The sequence below is a fragment of the Polypterus senegalus genome, chromosome 14, assembly GCF_016835505.1.
Source record: "Polypterus senegalus isolate Bchr_013 chromosome 14, ASM1683550v1, whole genome shotgun sequence".
NCBI classification, from domain to species: Eukaryota; Metazoa; Chordata; class Cladistia; order Polypteriformes; family Polypteridae; genus Polypterus; species Polypterus senegalus.
In genome coordinates this window covers 138,792,872-138,817,814 of record NC_053167.1, presented here as the reverse complement: position 1 = coordinate 138,817,814, position 24,943 = coordinate 138,792,872, and the positions used below count along the sequence as shown (strand labels likewise).

The 24,943-nt window shown below is 43.7% G+C and overlaps 1 protein-coding gene across 3 annotated transcripts in view; it reads right to left on the bottom strand.

The window, feature by feature from the left end:
- mast2 (microtubule associated serine/threonine kinase 2) overlaps window positions 1-24,943 on the bottom strand; it is a 457,031-nt gene that overhangs the window by 233,137 nt on the left and 198,951 nt on the right. The window contains exon 1 of one of the 3 annotated variants that reach the window (XM_039735196.1): window positions 22,077-22,983. The exons of the other annotated variants lie outside the window; for them this stretch is intronic. Within the exon in view, the coding sequence (XP_039591130.1) occupies window positions 22,077-22,115 (39 nt within the window). The 5' untranslated portion in view covers window positions 22,116-22,983. Of the gene's footprint in view, window positions 1-22,076; window positions 22,984-24,943 lie in introns of those variants that run through there. 3 annotated transcript variants of the gene reach the window in all.

The window sequence follows — 24,943 nt, the reverse complement described above, 5'->3', positions numbered from 1 at the left end:
GCTGACCTGCCTTTTAAGGCGACCGACTTTTAAGTTGACCACATCCTAAGGCAATTCAATATGTAGATCAATTTGATATTTTATACAAACTCATTAATTTGGTTATATTTCATTTGAGCGGTATTACTTTAATACTCGTAGTTTCTGTTATTTTTGTGATGAAATTTAAACTTTTTTTCTATATTGAGGTCGCCCTTTTGAACCCCCCTTGATATTTACTACGCAGTGAGACAGTTGTACTCCATCAACATTAATTATTTCCAGAGACATAATTTTGTCTATTTTTCCAGCGCATCGCACACAAAAGCAAGGGAACAATGGGAGCACCAGAACTCTGCTCACATCGCGTCGCTTCGTACCGCAAGCTGCAACTAGTAAGTCTGTGATAAACGGAATACCGCTACGCTTTCCACTCACGGGACAGAAGGACAATCCCGATCGCTTTTATATAGTAAGAAAGAAGAAGAAGATATCACAGAGTCTGGAGTAGAAAATCATCTTTTACCTGGAAAAACGAAACTACAAATCCCATCGTGCATTGCAAAATAAATGGGACGTTTGTGAAACTCCGCGTCTGCGTAGCACTCACAGGACGGAAGGACAATCCCGACCGCTTTTATACAGAAGGAAATAAAAACAGCCTTTGCTGAGCGAGCTGTGGACCCATAACACCACACGCGTGTGCCAAAACAAAGCAAAATGGGCAATGTCAGTCTATCTTTCTTACTACAGCTGGGAATTACAAAAAACATTACATTTAATTTGTAATATACCTAAATGATTGGTATTGCTATGATGGAGGAGCACACAAAATAGAAAAATAGTGTGAAGCCTCTAGAAGATGCACAAAACCAGGCTAACGGCCTTCCCAGGTTTACCCAGAATAGGAACCATTTTAGGCAGCCTGTCCTCCCAATCCTACAGAGTTTGGGCCTGACCAGTCCCCAGAAATCGAGTCTTTAAAACAGTCCCAAAATATATCAAAATACGTGTTAAGGTAAAGGAAAACAACAAAAAAAAAAACCCTTTGGCTTGAGAAACAAGTCCACACAGAATCGTTAAATAAATTCTTCTTGTATGAAGTGAAGAATAAAAATGGCAAACTTAAGGCAAAAACCGTTGGCATAATAAGGCAACCCATAGCAACAAATCTTCATCTGCAATCCAGTAATCAAAATCCAAGAACAGAAGCAAAAAAACAGAGAAGCCAGAAAAATCAATACTTACAAACATTAGACTATTATGTCTTAGTCAGGGTCCCTTCTTTAACTTATGTTTATAATTCTTTCTCTTTGCCTTTTTTCATTATGAGTATTTCCGCTAATACTCTTCTGTTCATTTATCATTTAGTTGTTGTGTTTTATGACGTTTATAAACACTCCTGTAGTGTTTCTTTTACTGTTTCTTTAAATGTCTTTATGTTCCTTGTGTCTTTGTAACCCCAAGCATTACTACTAGAGGCTGCCCGCCAGACCTAATAAAGGAAGGCTGGGCAATGGAGTCCCTTGCGGTTCATGGAAAGTTCTTTGCTAGTGGTTTGGAGTATTGGTATTTTTATTAGAGTTTCTGTTTTTCTTTCTTACACTTTTTGCTTCTATTTTAGGATTACACCTTTAGAATATTGTATGAGGACTTGTTTGTATTCACTTTGTCTGTTTTGGCAATTTCCTTTCAGCTTCTTTTGAACTATTTTGAGTGTTATGGTTCTTTTTTTTTTTATTATTAATAAATCGTCCTTTTCTAAAGGATTTGTTTTTTGTCACTCATCTCTTTACAAGCCAGGTGTTTATGCTACTCGCCTCCTTTGATTATTTTTTGGGACTATGCTTATATATAATCTACATCCATTCATCCATTATCCAACCCGCTATATCCTAATCTACATATATATAAATATAGAATGCAACATCTGTCTGTCTGCTTTTCACGAGAGAACTACTTCACAGAATTACATCGGGTTTTTTTCTATAATTTGCTTGAACATTCCGGTTGGTTTTGTGACTTCTCTCGTTGTGCTAAGTATCAGAGTTCGCCTGCAGGAGCGATTGATTTGCGCGAACCCAGCAGGCCAAGGGCAGTGGGGCAGGGCCCTCTTCACTCATGTACCAACCGCGAGGAGTACCTTACCTTCGATTAGGTAGCGAACGAGAGAACTACTTAACCGATTTAGATTTATTTCTAGAATTTGCTTGAACATTTTGGTTGATTTTGCAGATTCTCTCATCGAGTTAACAATCATAGTTCACTTGCAGGAGCGATATATTCACGCTAATCCGAGAAAGAGGCTGCGGTCCGAGGGTAAGGGAAAGCGTGACGTCAGGCAGGGTCCTCCTCACTGCCCTTTGTCACTACTACATGGGCAGAGCCGCGGGGGATGGCTAGTATGTATATAAAACACAACATGTGTCTGTCTGTTTGTCTTTATGTCTGATCGCTTTTCACGAGAAAACTACTTAACAGATTTAGATTGCACTTTTTTTTCTAAAATGTACTTGATTTTGCGACTTCTCTCATCGCGCTAAGTATTACAGTTCGCTTGTGGTACTGACTTATTTGCGTGAATCCCAGTGAGGCTGTGGGCCGAGGGGAGGAGGACGGGGCCTTCACTTTACTCACGCACCAGCCTCTGTTTGAGTCGCTCTACCTCTCGCCACGTGTTGGAGTGTACCTCGCCTCCACTTAGCTAGCAATACCTGTTTGTTCAACAGACATCATCATCTAGACATCGTTAAGGAGTAACATTTGACGTTTTTGAGAGACGGAGATCAGAGCTCTGTGTGTTTTAGAGGGTAGCTGCTGATTGCCAGAGATATCACTGCCACAGGCTTTTCTCTGTCAGAGCTGAACACGATCAGATATAGTGCCAACGTTTGACGTCAGAGTGTACCAACCTTTCACTTGGTCAGAATAAAATTTTTTTTTTGAATATAGTTTTTTAAAGTTCATTGTGTTTCACTACTACGTGGGCGGAGCCCCGGGAGAACAGCTAGTTTTAAAATATAAAGTAAAACCATGTGTCTTATGAAAACCAGACACAACCACTCCAACAGGTCAGAGTCTATACTAAAAGTAAATATACCTTTGTGTACATGTTATTCATATCAACGTGGATTCAAATGTCCTTTGTTCTCCTCTCTCCTGTTCTCCAAGGCTAGCAAAATATGCAAATAATTTTCAAATTTTTTTCAGGTCATTCAGGCCGTTAGAGTTTGACTTGAAAGTGTAGGAGTCCCAGTCAAAGAAGGAAGAAAGAGTTGGACGGAGGCCCAGCTAAACAAATGAGACAAAAATATTATACTTGGTCATTAATTTATTTCATAAAAATGATCAAATATTATATATTGGTGAGTGGCAAAAGGATGAGAAACTCACGGATTAGCAGTTAGTTTGAAGGTGAGGTGTCAGATGTCCGGTGTTTTCAATCAATGGGATGCCAATCAGATGTGAGTGGGCACCCTGTGTTATTTCAAGAACAGGATCTATCAAAGTCTGCTCTTCACAACATGTCTGTGGAAGTGTATGGTGGCACGAACAAAGGAGATTTCTGAGGACCTCACAAAAAGAGTTGTTGATGCTCATCAAGAGCAAGGCACACGTGTAATAGTCGGCGAGGTCACAAAGGACCCCAGGGTAACTTCTAAGCAACTGAAGGCCTCTCTCACATTGGCTAATGTTCATGTTCATGAGTCCACCATCAGGAGAACACTGAACAACAATGGTGTGCATGGCAGGGTTGCAAGGAGAAAGCCACTGCTCTCCAAAACAAACATTGCTGCTCGTCTGTAGTTTGCTAAAGATCACGTGGACAAACCAGAAGGCTATTGGAAGAATGTTTTGTGGACGGATGAGACCAGAATAGAACTTTTTGGTTTAAATGAAAAGCGTTATGTTTGGAGAAAGGAAAACACTGCACTCCAGCATAAGAACCTTATCCCATCTGTGAAACATGGTGGTGGGAGTATCAGGGTTTGGGCCTGTTGTGCTGCATCTGGGCCAGGACGGCTTGCCTTCATTGATGGAACAATGAATTCTGAATGATATCAGAGAATTCTAAAGGAAAATGTCAGGACATCTGTCCATGAAGTGAATCTCAAGAGAAGGTGGGTCATGCAGCAAGACAACGACCCTAAGCACACAAGTCGTTCTACCAAAGAATGGCTAAAGAAGAATAAAGTGAATGTTCTGGAATGTCCAAGTCAAAGTCCTGACCTTAATCCAATGGAAATGTTGTGAAGGACCTGAAGTGAGCAGTTCATGTGAGGAAACCCACCAACATCCCAGAGTTGAAGCTGTTCTGTACGGAGGAATGGACGAAAATTCCTCCAAGCCGGTGTGCAGGAATGAGCAAAAGTTACCGGAAACGTTTAGTAAGGGGGGTCACAGCAGATACTGAAAGCAAAGGGTCACATACTTTTGCCACTCACAGATATGTAATATTCGATCATTTTTCTCAATAAATTAATGACCAAGTATAATATTTTTGTCTCATTTGTTTAACTGGTTTCTCTTTATCTAATTTTAGGACTTGAGTGAAAATCTGATGATGTTTTAGGTTGTATTTATGCAGAAATATAGAAAATTCTAAAGGGTTCACAAACTTTCAAGCACAACTGTGAGTAGTGTAGTGGAGAATGGGACTTTATTGACTTTCACATCTCAACTCGATGCTATTTTGGACAATTGTGGTGAATAGGATGAACATGCTTGTTGGACCGAACGGCCTGTTCTTGTCACCACTTTTCTAATATTCAATCAGAACAGCAGAAGTGACAAATGAATTTGTCTATAACTGAACATCTTGTACATCAGATTACAGACACACATTGGTCCCTTTTACAACTGGCTTTTATATGTACTTTCAGTGGTCTGATCACAATAAGACATTACTTCTTCAATTTTCCTTCTGACTTTTCCCCTCATTCACGGTCACCACAATGGAGGTGTATCTCTCTTTTCCATCTGTCACACACGTGCGACTAGGAAGACATTGTATGGACCAAGCAAAGGTAATTCCACGCCAGGCCAGGGGGTGGCGGGGTGCGCTAAACCTTCTCTTGTTACCTCTACAGACCAGCCGCGGGAAAATCTGTCTGATTTAAAACAGATTATGTCAATTCTGGGTCCTGGCGCCTAGAAGAATATCACTTCCAGTTACGGCTGACTAATGAAGAAACACCACTTCCGGTCCCCTTACATCATTTCCTGTCCTATCCCTTAAAGCTGCCATCTTGTCAACCCTTCTTCAGTTCTGTTTTGGACTCGATATAGAGAACATCTCTGTATTTTCAAAGACTCTTTTGCAGCCAGGAATAATATACGGGTGGCTGCCCCAAACCTTTTTAAATGTGTCGAGTGAAATCCTTTTACACATCATATTCTATTTCCGGCCCAGCTTTGTTCAGGTGAGAATAAGCCTTGCGTAGAAGACAGATAATCTCATCGTCCACTCCAGTTTTTGTTTGATAGGCAAACTGTAGTCGGTCCAGGTTGTCTACCACAATAGGACACCTATAATGCAGGACCAGTCTCTCAAAGGTCTTCGTGATGAGAGACGTCAGTGCCAGTTGTATTTAGTCATTAGATGACGAGACGCCTGCCTTCTATGGAACAGGAACGATGCAGGATGTTTTCCACAGAAGCACCATTTTCTGTAGCCTAAGGGACAGACTGAACAGGTGACAGAGGACAGCACAGCCCCTTAAGAACTCAAGGACTGACTCCATCTGGTCCCACAGCTTTTCCTGTGTGTAGCTTCTTCAGGTGCCTCCTTACTTGATGTCCAGTTATGGACAGCCAGCACTGATGATCAGAGGTGGACTCATCACTGGCCATTCCAGTTGATGTGGTGGAAGCTGTTAATGTAGCATGGAGACTGGGGGGCACTGGTCATTGGAGGAAGGAGGAAGTGGGAGGGAAAAATCTACTAAACATTTGGTTCAGGACATTAGCTTTGTCCACATCCCCTTTCAGCACCTGCACCCTGAATTGCTCGAGTCCAGCACATCTAATCAGTGCTTTCCAGACGTCTTTCATGTTATTCTGAGTGATCGTCGCTTTTGTCATTATTTTGTTTGTGTCGGCCATACAGCTTATCCCGTGCACATGAAGAAACACGGTCTGTCTGCGGTCACAGTGGAAAATGTTCGGCCTCGATCGGTAAGTTTGTCGTGTTGTTTTCTAAGAGTAAACACGGCCGCTCCTCTCTCAGTTTACACTAAAGATGAACAGCAAGCAGTGGACTGAAGAATTTGTTTGAAAAATTGTTTTCAGCCTTGTTTTGTTGTCTGAAAAGTGGAGTGCGTGTTTTCTGAGACTTGAATCTTTACAACTTTGAAGTGGGCAGTTTTCGGTAAAGCGTTACAGATTTTGTTTTGCATTTCCTCTGGGGCCCTGTTAGCTGCAATTTTGAGCCACTTGGGAAGCTGCTTTTTATAAATGCAGTTTAACTTAGCAGTGCATACTTCCAGGGCTTACATAATTGTAAAAGAAGAACTTTAAAAAGATCAAACGCAATATTAAAAGTATCTTATACTAGGCAATACACCACGGGCAGAGTGGTGGCTCTGAGGGTAGGGATCTGCACTGGCAATCAGAAGGATGCCAGTTCTGCTATGTTGGGTAATTTGAGGCTGATGTTCAATGACAGACACTGAGGCCAGAAGTTATGTTTACTGCACAGTAGGCTTTTTACTAAGAACGTTTTCAGTAACCACTTGTCCAAGATATCTCTCAACCCCACTCGGGCTGCCTGGGAATACTACCAGTCATTGTTACTAGTGATGAGTGAGCATTCTCGGCCGAACATGTGTTCTGCTCGGAGTATGACGCTACTTGAACGAGCACCACATGTGCTTGTGTGCCATGCTCGAGTCCCCGCCCCGCACGTTTCACGGGTTGGAGACAGCCAATCAAGGGGCAGGTAAGTACTGCCCTCACTGTAATGCCAGTAGCCACGTCAGGTGCTGGCATTACAGTGATTGGCTGGCCGGAACACATCATCGGGTGCTATATATGCAGGCGCTGTCGTATAATGTTTTAGAGCGTCAGCTCACCTGCAGGCACTGGCATATAATGTTTTAGAGCGTCAGCTCACCTGCAGGCACTGGCGTATAATGTTTTAGAGCGTCAGCTCACCTGCAGGCACTGTCGTATAATGCTTTAGAGCGTTATTTTTCCAGTAAAATTGATTTTTTGGGGGGGTTTTGAGCGTGTTTTTGTCAGTCTGTAAAAGTGGCGTACAACTCGGACAAACTGGTTCCCAGCAGCGACTTGGGAGTCCAAGATGCATCCAGACATCATCCCCTTGCTGTTCCCGGTCCATTTGGGTGGTGTTTCTGTCACTTTCTGACCTTTTCCAATGGACCTCTTCAGAGCAGGGGGTGCCTGGTTGTCTCCCATCGACTTACATTATACTCGGGTGCTCGGTAGAGCACAAGAACATCGCGATGTGTTCGGACCGAACACCCGAACACTTTGGTGCTCGCTCATCACTATAAATAATCCATAAAAACAGGCTGATAAAAGTGGAGGTTAAAAATCCAATAAACACTTCTTGTAAAATCAATAGGCAGGAAGCAGTGCCTTCTTTAAAAACCCGGTGCTTTCTCCTTTTAACTGGTGGCTCCCCTGCTTCTCCTCTATGGGCCGTGCAACATTAGTGTCGCCCTACCTGCAGGTGCAGCTGACTTTCCTTCTAGTCCGGTAGCCTTCCTTCCCCTTGATCCCTATAGCTGATTCGCAGGGCCGAGACTCGGGTTCCCCAACGACCAGGGCGCTCAACGTTCCCAAGCCTCCCTGATACCCACTGCCTTCCATGGACCTACACGGCAAGTCATCTACACTTCAGGTCACTCCAGCTCCTCTAAATTGCTCAGTTAGAGCGACCACTTCTTCCTGGCCCCTGTCGGCCAAACACTCTGCCAGGGCTCTCCTCCCATCTTACCTTCCTTCAGTCCAGTGAGCCTGCTCAATCGCTCTCTTGCTCCTACACCTGCACCATCTTTTATGGCTTCCTGTCTTCCTCTTTCCTTAACCTCCGTCCTTCTCTTTTTTTCTTCTTCCCTCCGCACCCACGCTCCTCCTATTTATAACGGGGATGTGCCACTTTGGTGCTCGCTCATCACTAATTGTTACATTTATTTCAATACATAACAAGTTCAAATCCCGTAAACAGCAGAAGTGACTCTGTTGGGCCCCTGAGCAAGGCCCTTAACCTGCAATTGCTCCGTCCTGGGTATGACGTTCATCTGCATGTAGGCCCTCCAACCTGCAGGGAAAAACCTGGGGGTTGGTGGCAGAATTGCCACTCCAGCCACCACAGAAAACCTCACGCTGGTTCCATTCCATCTGAACTAGCGAGGTGCTGAGGTGTCACCCGTTGCATGGCTGCACTCGGGTCCTAATCTGGGATCCTGAGTTGGTTTGTCATGCGGCGGGTGCGGCAATGCGCTGTATCAGCGCCTGCTCCTAATCTCGTCTCTCTCATGCTAGTGACAGCCATCTCACAATGCTTTGCTGTTTTACTGACTGGAATATTTGAAAGTAATAACAGAATGAGCAGAGTCAGCGGGATCCTACTTATCTCTTTAACCACAAAGTCAGTCGGTGCACAACCAAAAAAAAAAAAAAAAAGAAAGAGATAAAGTAGGGCGGAAATTACTGACTGAAATCCTTTATGAGGAAGGACTGGGAGAAAACTCAATACAACGTCGAGAAGACTCAACGTATACAACACCCGCAAGATAAGACCATATCTGATGAAGTATGCAGAACAGCTCCTGATTCAGGCTTTGCTCTTTTCACATCTGGACTTCTGCAGATCTCTGCTGACAGGAGTTACCAGCATGTGTCACCAAGCGTCTGCAGACGATTCAATATGCAGCAGCACGTCTGGTGTTCCAGCAGCCGAGGTGGGCACATGTTTACTCCTCTTTTCAGATCACTACATCGGCTTCATGCAGCAGCACATATTAAATTAAACCCCTTGATGCTTGCCTAGAGAGTAGTCAATGGATCAGCAACTCTGTGTACGGAGACATTTGTGATGTCCTCCTTTCCTTCTCGCCCACTCTGGTATGCTGATGAACGGCATCTGGAAGTCTCAATCCAGACTCGTTTGATGTGGAGTCTCTGAGGTGGTGGAATGGGCTGCCCACCTCCATCTGAATTACTGACTCCCTCAATGATTGTTTGTTTGATCAATTTGTGTCTAACTAGCTGCTTGTTTGCAAGAGTAGCTTACTGGCAAATTGGGTTTGAGATATTTACTTTTGGTGATCAAGTTTGTAACTTCATCCTGTAACATTAATTCCCAGATGGATGTTTACTTGGTGGTGCTCTTTTGAAAGTCGCTTTGAATTAAAAGCAGGTGATTAAGTGAATAAATGTAAAAGTAAATGTAGAAAAATCAGGTACAAAATAATCAGAAACACCAAAATCAAAACCCAAAGCCTAAGTGCCGAACAAAAGTCTTAGCCTACAGATTTCAGTCAGTCAGTCATTTCCAACCTGCTATATCCTAACTACAGGGTCATGGGGGTCTGCTGGAGCCAATCCCAGCCAGCACAGGGCACAAGGCAGGAAACAAACCCCAGACAGGGTGCCAGCCCACCGCAGGGCACACACACACACATACCAAGCATACACACTAGGGACAATTTAGGATCACTAATGCACCAAACCTGCATGTCTCTGGATTGTGGGAGGAATCCGATGCAAAGCACAGAGTTTGCAACTAAATTCAATCTTGAAGAAACTGGAGCAGCAAGAGGTCACCATTACTTAGTCGCACCGATGATGGCATCATCACAACATCCTGGCGCATTGTGGGTTGTGTTAGCATGATATCAAGTGGTGTGAAACTATCAAAATGACACCGCCCGTTGGAAAAACAAAACAGCGTTGAAAATAACGTTAAAAGGATTCAAAGCCTTTAAATAAGGCCTCTAAACGAAAAGCAGATGTCAGCCATAGACTGCCTAGATCAGAAAACCTGAGAAAAGATTTATAACTCATTTTTGAAGTTTCAGGGATGCCCAAGAATAGGCAAATATGAACGTGAATTATAACATGAAAAATGCAAAAAAAAAAAAAAAAAAAAAATAGAGAGGGATTCAGAGAAAGAGACCCGAGGAATAAGGGGGAAGGGGGGAGACAGCAAAATGCAACCCAAATTTCCAACGAGGTGCAAATGTTGAGAGAGGAAGGGATTCTTGGGCAGAGGCCGCTTGGCACTGACCAACATGCTGCGTCCTCCAGGACTTCATTTAATCAGTAGCCTCGTGACCTCAGCCCTCACGCTCTGAATTCATCTGCAAAGTGACAGATATAAATAACACGGCCCTGCACTGGAGTCATGCCGCTCCATCACCAAAGCCCATCAGTAAATTCATTTCAGGAGGAAACAAATGAAATTAGCAGAAGTGGAGATTTGGACATGAGCTCCGCTGAGCAATCTGCACAATGGACTCCACACACACTGACAGATAGGAATGTTGGGATGTAGTGCACAGCAACCCAGCACTGACAAGAGTGGGCACTGTGGTGGCATTTGGCAAAAGAGCACAAAGTAGTAGGACTGAACATACCACTTACTCAATGTATACACAGTGTAAATACACTCCTGTTACCGGCAGCCAATGTGACCCCAAATGGTGAACATTTCAGACCGTCCACTTCTGCCTCATCATTGACTATACAGATGATGCTAAAAGCAAGCACATCTGTCTGTGTGTCAGCTCTAGAAATATGGAAGCCTAGATAGAGTTTCAGCATAGTGTTTTGGAATGGAGGTCAGTTCAAAGGGTCAATATCCTGCAGAGGCCTCAAGGGAGATCTTAATCCATTCAACCTCACATAATGGAATTAAAACATGGAAATCTGGGATAAACATCTTAATTGGCCAGTAAAGCGTCTTGTTATAATGCTCACCGTGTAAAGATGCTATAAAATATTTTTTTCAAGGCAGTGTGGCTTAGGTGTTAAGTTAATCAAAAGTTAACTACAAAGTTGTCAAGATTATCTCCATCGCTGACTTGCTGTGCAAAGTCACTTCACCTGCTGATCATCCAGTTGAGGTCATACGGCAAAAACACCACCATGGAAAAAGCTGAAAATGTCTTTGGAGACCTGCAGGCAAATGTTGATACAAGAAATCGAACATCCCCGTTAACATTCTGAGATTGTCGCACCATTCCTTTCCATCAGAGCTCTTCAAATCTCACCATCCACCTTTCCAGCTCCAGGCTTCTACAGTACATGCAGAGAGCAATGTGTTTAAAAGTAACAACTGCAGTTCTTTATTTGCCATTTCTCTTCCTTGCTGTTATGCGCACAACACTGCATCAGTGTGACCAAATGAAGACCGGGTCCGCCTCTATAAAAACTTGCTAAGCTTCTATACTAAAAATCTGCTTACACTCAAAAAGCAAAAACAACACACATGCGGAAATAAATGGATCTATAAAACCATACGTAAACCACGTGCCATTTATAAATGTCAAATTAACTTAAAACAATGTGCTCATGTCCCCGTCATGTCCCATCAGTAGCCATATATGGCATACAAATGCCTTTTTTGAATATTCATGATCTAATTACCATATAAATTTGCCCATGTTCCTAAATGACACCTTTACTACAAAACGGAGGCAAAAAGGGTAGAAAACTAAATTTAAGAGAATGCCAACTTAATCACTGACTGAAGTGAGGTTGGCCCTAGTGTGTGCTTGGTGTGTGGGTGTGTTTGTGTGTGTCCAGCGGTGGGTTGGCACCCTGCCCAGGATTGGATCCTGCCTTGCGCCCTGTGTTGGCTGGGATTGGCTCCAGCAGACCCCCGTGACCCTGTAGTTAGGATTCAGCGGGTTGGAAAATAGATGGATGAAGTGAGGTTGGGAGCATGCACTGATACAGCACGTTGCTGCACCCACCGTACCACAAACCCCTTCAGGATCCCAATTAGGACCCAAGTGCAGCAGTGCAATGGGTGACATCTTAGCACCAAACTAGTTTGAATGGAATGGAACAGCGTGAGAGTTTTTTTTTTTTGCCAATCCCGCCAACCACCCCTGAATTTTCCTTTACAAGTTGGAGGACCGGCCGGCAGGGATAGATGCAGGATAACGTCATACTCTGCAGTTTAAGGGCCTTGCTCCAGGGCCCAATGGAGTGGAATCAGTTCTGGCATTTATGAGATTCAAACCTTCCAATTGCCAGCGCAGATGCCTAGTCTCAGGGCCACCAGGCTGCCTACACTGACTGAAGTGGACAGTCGGTAAAACATTCTTTCTGATGGACTCTCTTTGGGAGAAAATAACCAACAGTGGGAGTAAGCCGAGTAGAGAGAGCAATAGCAATGTGCCATCATGCAGTGCCCACACCGCCAAATGGGTGAACATTGCAAGTTTATGCTGGCTAAAGAACCTTCGTATTGAATATGTAAAGAAATAAAATCATTTTTCCAAATAAATCTCAATATTGCAATACATACAAGTCTCTATACAACATCCAAAAGTGCCATCATAATGCAGCAAACCTTTTTTGTGCTATTGTATAGCAGTGTGCCAGTCAACGAGTACAAATTAAGACATCGGCCTTTTAATGAACTAATGAGCAAACAACTGCTGCTGGATTATGTGAATTTCCCCTTGGGGATTAATAAAGTATCTATCTATCTATCTATTATATAGTGCCTATCTATCTATCTATCTATCTATCTATCTATCTATCTATCTTTTATATAGTGCCCTTCATATCATGTATCTATTGTATAGTTCCTTCACATCTATCTATCTATAATATAGTGCCCTTCATATCATCTACCTACAGTATTGTATAGTTCCTTCACATCTATCTATCTATAATATAGTGCCCTTCATATTATCTATTTACAGTATTGTATAGTTCATTCACATCTATCTATTATATAGTTCCTATCACATCTATTTATTATATAGTGCCCTTCATATCTATCTATCTATCCATCCATATGCAAGTGTGCCTTTCATTATATCCCATCTCTTGTGGTGTACCCACTATCAACTGATTAAGCAAGTTCTCGGTAATCTACTAATGTATGTATTTGCGAAACAAAATGGGTTGTTTTGAGGAGCTCGGTGACTTTAAGCGTCATACTATGATTGGATTCCACCTTTGCAATAAGATGGCTCGTGAAATTTCATCCCTGCTGAAAATTTCACGGTCAACTGTAAATGGCATTATTGGAAAGTGGAAGCATTTAGGAACAACAGCAAGTCAGCCAAAGAGCAGAAGACCATGTAAAGTCACAGTGCAGGGTCAACGATTGCTTAGGTGCATGGTGCGTAAAAGTCTCCAACACTCTGCTGATTCCATAGCTGAAGAGATCTAAACTTCGACTGGCATTAATGTAAGCACAAAAACTGTGCAGTGGGAGTTTCGTGGAATGGGTTTCCATAGTCAAGCAGATGCATGCAAGCTTCACATCACCAAGTCCAATGCCAGTTGTCGGATGGAGTGTTGTAAAGCAATCCACCATCGGACAATGGAGCAGTGGAAATGTGTTATATGGAGTGACGAATCACACTTCTCTGTTTGGCAGTCAGATGGGTGAGTCTAGGTTTGGTGGATGCTGGGAGAACCAACTGTGAAGTTTTGTGGAGAGAGGATAATGGTGTGGGACCTGTTTTCCAGGGTTTGGGCTAGGTCCCTTACTTCCATCGAAGGGCAAGCTTAATGCTTCAACATACCAAGGCATTTTGGAAAACACTATGCTTCCAAATTTGTGGAAACAGTTTGGGGAAGGCCCTTTTCTATTCCAGCATGACTGTGCACAAAGCAAGGTCCATAAACACATGTTCGGATGAGATCAGTGTGTAAGAAATTGACTGAACCGCAAAGCGGACTGATCTCCACCCCATTAAACATCTTTGGGATAAACTGGAATGGAGATTGCGAGCCAGGCCTTCTCGTCCAACATCAGTGCCTGACCTTATAAATTGCTCTACAGAACGAATAGGTGCAAATCCTCACAGAAGTACTCAAAAATCTTGTGGAAAGCCTTCCAATAAGAGTAGAAGGATTTATAGCTGTTAGGGGGGACCAACTCCATATTAAAGTCTATGTATTTGAAAGCAATACCATTAAAGTCCTTGTTGGTATACTGGTCAGGCGTCCCAAAACTTATTGTCCATATAGTGTATACCTCTATCTATCCATCTATCTATCATACAATTCCTCATCTATCTATCTAAGATGACAATAATCTTTTCTTTAGGTAAATTTATCTATGACAAAATATTTTTGGTGTCATGAATCATAACAGAAATGACAGACCCATTGCAGGGAAGCGTATTCAAGAACAGTGTCACCACACACAAATCTGGAACATCCTAGCGACATTTCCAAGGTAAGAATACACAGACTGGTGTCTGGGGAAACATGGTCGCTAACATCATCTTCTCTTTTACCCGCAGTCAAGAGAACGAAGCCCACTGACATCATGTCTGCTTTGTACTCCCAGAGCGCCCGCCTCTTCTGCCCCAAGGGCTACATAAACGATTGTGTTGAGCGAAAGTTGAGTCTACTTGCGATCCTGATACCAGTGAGCAAGACGCGCCCACATTTAGGGAGCCTGAGAAGAGGGGCACCAGAGGACAAACAAGGCTCCGATCCAAAAGAAACAAACAGCAGTAAGTCAGATTTTACACGAACAAGAGGCAGTGAGCAGATTAACTAACAGGCCTACACATGACCCAACACTTTTGCTTTAAACCTTTTTTCTTTTCCACAATTGAACACATTAAATGGGGTACCAGCTAGTCCCTAATGCTTTGTTATATCCTTCTTGTCTATTCTATTGTTACAATAGAATTAAAAACAGAAAACCGACCACTGTGCAGCTGTATATTAAGACATAAGTGTAGAGGCAGATCCAAAGACACAGGACTAGGGGTTGTACTTGTAGGCCATTTATCTAACAAGCATAAAATACAAATGGTAGACGGATATTCTGACATTGTTCACAGGGTTGGGGACACAGGCATGGGGATAACATACTGCAGACTTTTTGATTTAAACAAATATGTTTAATCAGAAAATAGATTTTTATTTACACTGTAACTTTTTGTTTAAACAGAACAAATCACTTCATTAGCAAAAGTTGCCTAAAAAACAGTATGTAGAAGGTACTTTTTTGCATTTGAATAAGCTGTACAATTTTTCTTTTAAACAAACATTGCAAGTTTATATTTAGACAAACACTTCCCTGTAAACGGTAGCCTATAAATAACAAAAAATATGTGATTAAAATGCTTCAAGTTGTAAGTGCTTATAAAAATGAATCATAAATGGCATGCCCCCTATGCAGAAGGTGAGGCTGACGATGAAGAAGCAGAGAACGCTTCAGTTCAATTTATGTTATGTCAAGCATTCCTTACTGAGTAAGTGACAGGCCCAGAGATCTGTAACAACTTCTAGTGTACAATACAATTACAGATTTTTACGAATTTATAATGCATGCATATAAAAATAAGACAATAGACAAAGGTAAGATGAAGCATTACAGAATCAGGAATGAGAGAATCAGAGCCACGGTCAAAAGTTTAGGAAACCTCTTGGAAAATACAGGAAAGAAGGTTAAAATTGTATGGACATTTAATGAGAAGAGAGGTGAACAATACTGGAAGAACAATCATGGACACGAAGGTGAAGAGGATGAGAAAAGAGAAAGTGGATGGACTTTGTGAAGGGAGAGCGAAGGAAGAAAGGCGTACCAGGCGACAAAGGGTACGCAGCAACCCCCACATGAAGGCAGTAAAGCTTTAGAAGAAGAAGAAGAAGAATGTATGTCAGTCTCTCTCTCTCTCTATATATATATACATACATACAATCCAACGTCTGTCTCTCTGCTTTTCACGAGAGAACTACTGCACAGATTTAGATTGAGTTTTTTTATATAATTTACTTGAACATTCCAGTTGATTTTGCGAGCTCTCTCATCGTGCTAAGTATCATAGTTCACTTGCGGTACCAATTTATTTGCGCAAATACGAGAGGCATGCAGTGGGCCAAGCTCTCCTCACTCACGCTCCAGCCACGGGTCGTATCTTACATCCGCTTAGCTAGCAAATGAGACGACTACTTAATGGACTTAGATCTGTTTTTATTTCTATAATTTGCGTGAACATTCCTGTTGATTTTGCGACTTCTCTCATTGCGCTAAGAATCAGAGTTCGCTTGCAGGATCGACATATTCACGCTAATCTGAGACGGAGGCTGCGGGCCAAGGAGAGGAGGACGCATAATGTGAGAAGTGGGGAGCCGGGCAGGGCCTTCCTCACTGTCCTTTTTCACTATTATACGGGTGGAGCCGTGGGGCACGGCTAGTAAATATACAAGTTAAACTCATAATAGCACAAAGCGATGCCAAACTGATTAAAATATATAACCGAATAATCTCTGTCTATCAATATTAACTCAGATCTTTCAAAAGTATCTGTGTAGTTGTGTTTTAGGCAGGTCTCGAATTGCTTGTATTTGAAAATTTAACGAGTGGCACTTAAATCTGTAGTCAGCAAACAGCATCTTCTATGCTTTCTGGTTCTTGTTGACTCTTTGGTGTGAAAACACAAAGTGTCCAAACTGCACAAGTTTTATTTACCTTTGGATTAACATCCATCTTCCTTATCGCTCCTTCGTTTTATTCACACCTACGGTCACTAACACGGCAATGTCTTTTTATATTTTGGCAGTTGTATTTAAAACAATGAATTGTGACCAAAGGCAGAAACTGTTCCCTATTGAATGAAATTAACTTTCAGAGCTTTGGAAAGGCAAGTGTAATGTTGTATTCTTCACAGCTCTGCTCATTTTATAAACTGAGATTGAGGGCATTTTACCAATGAAGAAGGCGCTGATCCATTGTTAAAAGATTAACATCCCAAAAATTAAAAACTAAACAAAAAACAGTAGTAAGTCAGATTTTACATAAATAAAGGGTTAACTGTCTGCCAGCACAGGCCTACACAGAGCACACAGGTAAAGACAACAAATGCAGGGCACCAAGTGTAAAACGAGAGCACAGGCGTGATCCAAGACAGTCCTCCAGACTGATGTTTACTCGGTTATGCTGACCTGTTTTCATAAATGGTTTTGGATAAAAGCGTCCGCTAAGAGAATAAACGTAAATGTATGCAAATGTGAGGAGAAGCCAGTGGGTAGGGACAGACACAACGACTCATACTGAAAAACTCCAGGGAGACCACATGTGAGCAGTTCCACCTCCACTCTTGTGACCCTATAATTGAATAAGACAGCTTTTAAAGGCAAAGTGATGGATGGACACCCACTTCCAAGTTTCCATCACAAAAGGATGAATTACGGAATACAGATCCATCACTGGACCTCATATCAGCCTTAGATATAAAAGCTTTCCTGCCACATGTCTCGAAACCAAAGCCAACTACTCATTTCAGGAAGTTGACGCACTCAGCAGTAACCCCAGACGAGCAAGGAGGCGCAACGACTGCGGCGCGCAGAAGTGTGTCAGGCGCTGTAGACTCAGCAGCTTTCTTACTTTTAATTATCGCCTTCAGACAAGACAGCTGTGTTCTTCTTTGCTGAGAGTATGATAAGCAAGTGAGGCAGGGGTGGGGAGATTGGGTATACATCCACTTAGCACTTCAGTTGGCACCCCTAAGCCTGGGGAGGCACCCCACTTCCCTAAGTGAAGAGTTTCTTCAGGCACAGATCTCTGATACGCAGGTCACAGTTGGTCCAGATTGCTGCTGCTCGCTTTTTGGTTGGGGCAAGGAAGTCTGACTCTGTTTCTCCTATTTTACCTTCTTTACACTGGCGGCCTGTCAGTTTTCAAATTGATTTTCAAATCTTGTTGCTAGTTTTTAAATCTTTACATTGTCTCGCTGCTGCCTATTTATCTGAATTGTGTGTTTTACATCAGCCATCCAGAGTGCTGAGATCTTCTGGTCAGTTGTCTCTTGTTGTCCCTCGTACTGAGTGTCAAACTAAGGGGGACAGCTGTGGCACCTCATCTGTGGAACTCTCTACCTTATCATATTAAGGAGTCGTCTACAATTGAACTGTTCAAAACAAGATTAAAAACTCAATTCTTTTCACTTGCATTCAGTGACCTTCAGTAATACTGATGGTTTCCTCTTTGTGATCATATAACATTATTTCTATTTATTATCTATCTTATTTTATGTTCATATATTTTATTACTATTTATGTTTTATTGTTTATTGTTTTTTCTTTTATTCTTTTATTGTAAAGCACTTTGGCCGCAGCATTACTGTGTTGTTTTAAGCCTTGTTCATACGGGCGTTAAAATCGAGCGTTTTTTTTGCGTCAGAGTGTCCGTGAGCGGATCAAGCGCCGAGTGTTTTCTACACGTAGGAGTCAATGAGAGTGTTCACACGGGCTTTGGTGACGTGCATTTGTCCGGCAGCGCGTTTATATGGCATCAAAAAAACGTTGCATGCAGCTTTTCTTGGCGTTCAAAACCCAACGAATGCAAGGAAACCGCTTCTAGTTCGTTTTCTGCGCGTTTATTTTACGCTTCGGAGGACAAGAAGATTAATATCTAACATAGCAAAATGGTCCATATTGAAAGGAGGCACCTCAAATGAAACGACAAGGGCTTTCATATCCAGTTCCCGACACTGCCGCCACAGGTTAACACACAAACTGCAATTTGGGCTGCAGGCTGGCGTTAGACAGAGACAAACGAACGGCGGTGTAGAAGTCAATCGATCGCCACCACAAAATGCAACGTCTGGGACGTTCAGAGCAAGTTCGTTTATCCAAAAACTTAACGCCCGTGTGAACAAGGCCTTAAATGTGCTATATAAATAAATTGACATTGACATTACTTCCAGCAAGATGCGGCAACATGTCACACATTGGCCAGGAGCATGGCAGAAATTGAGTCCTTCTTCGGCAACAGGGGCTTTGGCCACCACGGTCACCGGATCTGACATCAACGGACTTCTTCCTCTGGGGTCTGCTCAATCGGAAAAAGCCTCGCACTGTGGATTTGAAGGAAAACAACGTGAAATTGCTGCTCTTACCCCACTGAGACGCTTGCCGATATGTTCAGGAACATGGAGCGCGGCATCGAAATGTGCCTGGCAGAAAATGGAAACCATTTCCAGCACGACATGTAATGTAATCAATTACACACACGTCAAGGTATATAGCGTATTTTTTTGGTTCAGATTGCTTCATTCTAACGGGAGTTACATTAGAATGTCCATGGGCCTCTTTCGAGTGAATCTCCCTGTATATAAAAAAAAAAAACCCCAATAAAAACATCTGCCTTGGCAAATGATAAGAGAGCGGTATCAATTATGCACTATAGACACATATTATCATAGATATGGAGGAGCTCCATTTGCATTTCTTGACACACGTCTGCTGAATGATTTGTTAGCTGTAAGTCCTCAATGTTAGTGTGTCACTGACAGGACGGGCATCAGTTTTCTCTTCACTCTCCTCCACCATCACCTCTAGTGGGTCCTGAATACATCCCATAACTGAACCAGGCTAACTTAACTAGCTTGTTGATCTGGTGGGTGACTATGGAATAATAATAAAAATAATGATATATTTTATTCATATGGCACCTGGAATGTCCGAGGGGAGGCCACTTGGCCAAGGTCTTGAAGACTGGGACTTTATTTCTGACTTGTTCTATTTTTAATTTCCTCCATTGTCAACTGGCCACAACAGTTCAAAAGCTAATGAATGAGCAGATTATCGTTGGTTTCCACTAATGTTTAATCAGCTTCTACCATGCTTCTCCATGGGTTTTAACAAATCTGGATTTTTATGTGCACTAGTTCAGTATTTAGTGATTAGTATAATCTATATATTCATATTAATTATATTATATATATTATTAATATAATATTATATAACATATATAATTATAATCGTAACCTCAGATCTTCAAATGAGCATCTCCTTAGAATTCCAAAAGCTAAACTTAAAAGAAGTGGTGAGGCGGGCGGCCTTCTGCTGTTCTGCACCTCAAATCTGGAATAGCCTGCCAATAGGAATTCACCAGGCTGATACAGTAGAGCACTTTAAAACACTGCTGAACACATTACTGTAACATGGCCTTCTCCTAACTTCACTTTAACTTAATCCTGATCCTCTGTATGTTCAATTCATCATAATAACTATTCATGGTGGCTCTAAAATCCGTACTGACCCCTACTATCTTTTCTGTTTCTTTTTCCAGTTTCTTTGTGGTGGTGACCTGTGCCACCACCACCTACTCAAAGCATCCTGATGCACCAACAATGATGGACTGAAAGCCAGAAGTCTACGTGACCATCATCATCAGGTCCTTCCATGAAAACCCTAAATACAAAGAGGACTGTTTGACTTATGTTAGGTAGATTGCCCAGAGGGGACTGGGTGGTCTCGTGGTCTGGAACCCCTACAGATTTTATTTTTTTCTCCAGCCTTTGGAGTTTTTTTGTTTTTTCTGTCCACCCTGGCCATCGGACCTTACTTATTCTATGTTAATTAATGTTGACTTATGTTTATTTTTTATTGTGTCTTCTATTTTTCTATTCATTTTGTAAAGCACTTTGAGCTACACTTTTTTGTATGAATATGTGCTATAGAAATAAATGTTGATTGATTGATTGATTGATTGATTGATATTCACAGGAACTCTGAGCCTTCCCTCCGTGAAAAGCACAATAGAAAAAAAAAATAAATGTTATCATCTCAACACACCACACTGGCCATCACAAAGTTGTAGAACATGTAAAGGAAGCCATCAGCCACATTAAGCAATGCATACACCTAAGAAAGAAAAGAGTCTTCTCTGCCCTTTCTTCTACAGTTCCTCTGTGTTATTATTGGATGTGGACCCCCCAAGTATGTGTAGCAATGCACGATTTCCACATTCACTCTCTGAATAGTGGTCGGGTGTAGAGTCTCTTTGCTGCGGCGAAGCTCAATAACCAGATCCTCGATTTTGCTGATGTTAAGTTACAAGACTAAATACCACCTGATCATTTGAACCCTAAAACAAGCGGCCAAAATCCCCCCCTCACATCCTCCCACATTAGTACAGCCTTTAAACAGACCGCCTCACCGCTGAGGTAAGTCTACCTGAAACACAAGTGGCGCCCTTAAGAGGCAGAGTGGGTGGCTGTACAACCCCCATCTCTCACAGCGGACACAGGCAGCTGCAAAGCAATGAAAAGCCAGTGAACTCTCATTCACACGCTGCTCTCCATTGATGAAAAGCTGCAGCTCCAGAGAGACGTGACTGATTTGAGTAATCAGAGGATTATAAAAGGACTCTCGTCAACTGGCAGTCTTCTTGGAAGGCAGAGTTAGCTCAAGTGTGCAGTTGGGGATAAGCGCAGGTGAAGTCTGACTGCCACAAGGGCATAGGCTGGACAGAGACACGTGATGCAAAGGGGTAGCACACTGCCTCGGGGACGAGTGCAGGGCAGAAACAAAGAAAAGTGTATGCAAGGCAGAAACAAAATGTGCAAGAGTGGAATCGAAGTACATATGGGACAAGTGCCGGGCAGAGTCAAGAAACAAGAGTCCGTCTCACAAGTTGAAATAGTCTAACTGTCTTAGAAAAGTACTGTGGACAGAGACAAGGGACAAAGAACGATCTCACACAGAACAAGCAAAGGGACCACTACAGGAACATGACAGAGACAATCGGGAAGAGCATGTCAACAAACCTCTGGGGGAGTGTGTGTGCTACGCTGCCACCAGAAATAAACAAAGCTGAAGTGCTCTGGATGAAACATAGAGCAGCACATGACTGCAGGGATAAGGCCTGGATGGAGACAACTCACAAGAAATGTGTGAATCCGTCCACACTGAAGAAGGGGCAATGACACACCGCGTTCCCACATTACTCTGCTGCCTCGGACCAAAACGCAGATTGAGCCTCAGAAATTGATCAAAATGGCCCTTCTCGCCTGAACTTTTCAAACAGTAAACCTCCGGTAGGTAACCTTGAACGCCATGCCACATTCGCAAAAGTTCACCAACCTCCACTTATATTACCCGACTTGTCCCACAGCATCTCTTACCTGCAGTCCCCTTCTTCTCAAGATGCTGGAGTCGTCCATGTCCCTGGGCAAACACTCTGGGCTTAGAGCCCCAAGTCTCGTCACCTGACTCGGGAACCGAATGCCATTAGGGGTAGACGATCGCAGGCTGAAATCTGGTCCAGGCTGGGGGGGCAGAGAGTCACTCTGAAAAGCCTTTGCTGATGTCCACACACAAACGGGGTGTAATTACTATCACATAATGTAAAATAAGCCGGGATCCAAAAGCATCTTCTTCATTCACTGCTCCTCCTGCCTGAGTAGCAGCACGTCTTCCGGAGCCGTCTGCTGATGCAGCGGGTGCCCATGGGCAGGAGGCGAGGAAACAAAAGGAGAAGGAATAAGCAAAATCCAGGCAATGGACTGCCTTCACTAGGAGCCCCTTAGCACGAAAGATAACCCATACCACATTCCCCCAAACTCATGGAAACCGCCACACAAGCTGAGCTGATGCTGTGGTCCATCCAGGAAATGCTCCTGCTGCAAGAGTTTAGGATGCCACACCCAGGTGGCGGTGCTCACAGAGAAGAAGACATCCTGTGAGAGCCTCAAGTTCAGATTCCTCCCACCTGAACGTTGCTGCCAGCCGCTTCTCTGCCAGTCTCACCCCTCAAATCGCACATCACCGGCTTTAAAATAAAAGCTGCACATCGCTGGCTTCCAAGGTGTGGTGAAAGACTGCTGCTGCTTGGTCACTCAGATGTTTCTGTTCTCCGACGAAGCTGACAAGACGCCAGGACAACTTTGAGGGTTGCAGAGGAAGGTCGAGACTGTGGAAGGGGTGCAGAGGACAGAAGAGGGCAGCTTTCTGTGTGTGTACATTGAGTGTTTGCGTGTGCAAGGTGCCGGTGTGGACAGCTGCCTGCTTTCACAGTCGCTCGCTCTCTCGCTCTCTATCCCACACTAACCCCCTTCACCCCGCCTTTCAGAGACGCCAGCAAACGCAGAGTCTACTGAGAGCCAGAGAGAGGGCCTCGGCAGGAAGCCAGCCAACCAGGCGGCAGCTAAGGAGAAGGCTCATTTGCATAGAGCCTGGTAAACAGTCTCTCACCGCACTTGGGGGCGGAGCACCATCCGCCTGCTCTCTGCACGCCTTCCCCTCTGTGCTGAGGAGCAGTGGAGACAATAGCAGAAGAGACAAGGCAGGTATCGAGCTTATGGGCGTCACCCACACACCAAGATGCCAATCAGCGGTCTGCACTACAAACCACAAGAGGATGCCATATCCACAAGGGGCTCAAGAGGGGAGAGGGGGTGCTAACAGGTTTGTAAAATATCACATATACAAAGGCTTTACACTGCAAAGTGGGAGAACAGAGACATGACCTGGACACAGAGACAGCTACCAAATGATCACCATGAATGACTGAATGGCAGAGTAAACTCACTTGATGGTATGGAGTTGGTCACGTTAAATGTCACGTTAACCTCAAAACTAAATCAGATCAAAGGACACACGCTCTCTCATTGCATGAAGTAATCACCCATAGCCCAGAAACCTGCTCACGTTATATTCGTGCCAGAAAACGACCAAGCATTACCCACATTCTTTAATGAAATCTAAACTGGTGGACACTCAGTCCCACCTGCAGAGTCTGATCTCTGGTCAATCGCATCTAAAGCAGGTCATGTGACTAAAGTCACAGTGCCACCCAAACACACTTACCGACTGCAAACACTAAACACACACACACACACTCAAACTATATCATCTACTATACCACACGGAAAAATGTGCATGCAAGTATAAACTGAATCAGGCATGGAGTACTGCGAGACTACACACTGTAAGTGCCAAACAGGATTATCTGGCATCCCAGCCGGGATGGGTATGGGATGCTTACCCAGTTGGGAGGACAAAACAAAGGAGCACTGGAGGAAGGCTCCTATTCTGGAATATATTTATCCCCCGTCCGCTAGATGGCAGCATCCCAGGACCTTAGTAATCATGTGGACAGCTGCAGGGCATGATGGGAGTTGCAGTGCCATAAGTCAGCCCTGCTGGGTCCTATGGGTGCTGACAGGGGTGCTGCGGGGATTCACGATCCACTTCTTCCACTTCTATGCCCTGGCACCAGAGGTACTTGCTGGGTTAGACAGAAAAGGAAGCTATCCAGCCTCCTCCAGTGAATCACGAGTTGGGTGAAAGGAAGGCATCACCCACTGAAGGGAGGTGGACGGAGAGAGAAGAGAGGAGAAGAGAACCGAAGATAGATTTGCTTATAATTATGCTTCTACAACCTATGAAGAAACCTTTGTGAAGTATTTTTATAATAAAAACCTCTCTCTGTTTTTGAAGCAGTGACTGTTTTAAATTAAAAACTGACATTAAATACAGCAGCACATTACTGGATGTTTCACTTTGTGAATTGTGGCAGGAGGCTGGGGGGCAGACCCAGCCGGGACGCCTGGAAGGACCGGGAGACGGTTTACACGTCCCCCAGGCCACGAGGGCAACCACCCTGGATAAGGAGGGCACCACGGGGACGGAACCAAGAGGCTCAAACCCGTTGGGGCCTGTGCCCGCTGTCAGGGGGCGCCCCGAGTGTTGTGGAGCCCGGGAAACCTGCACTTCCGCCACACCTGGGCAGGTAGTGGAAGAACCTTCCAGAGACACCCGGAGTGCTTTCGGGTGCTCATGCGGCACTTCTACCACACCAGGAAGTGCCGTCGGAAGGTCGTCAACGAGCACCTGGAGCACATCCGGGTGGATATAAAAGGGGCCGCCTTCCTACAGTCGGGGAGCCGGAGGTGGACGAAGCTCCAGCGAGGAGAAGAAAGGCGGCCCACGGACATTGAAAAGGCCGAGTAAGGGTGTTGTGGTATTGGAGGCACTGTGTGTGCGCGGG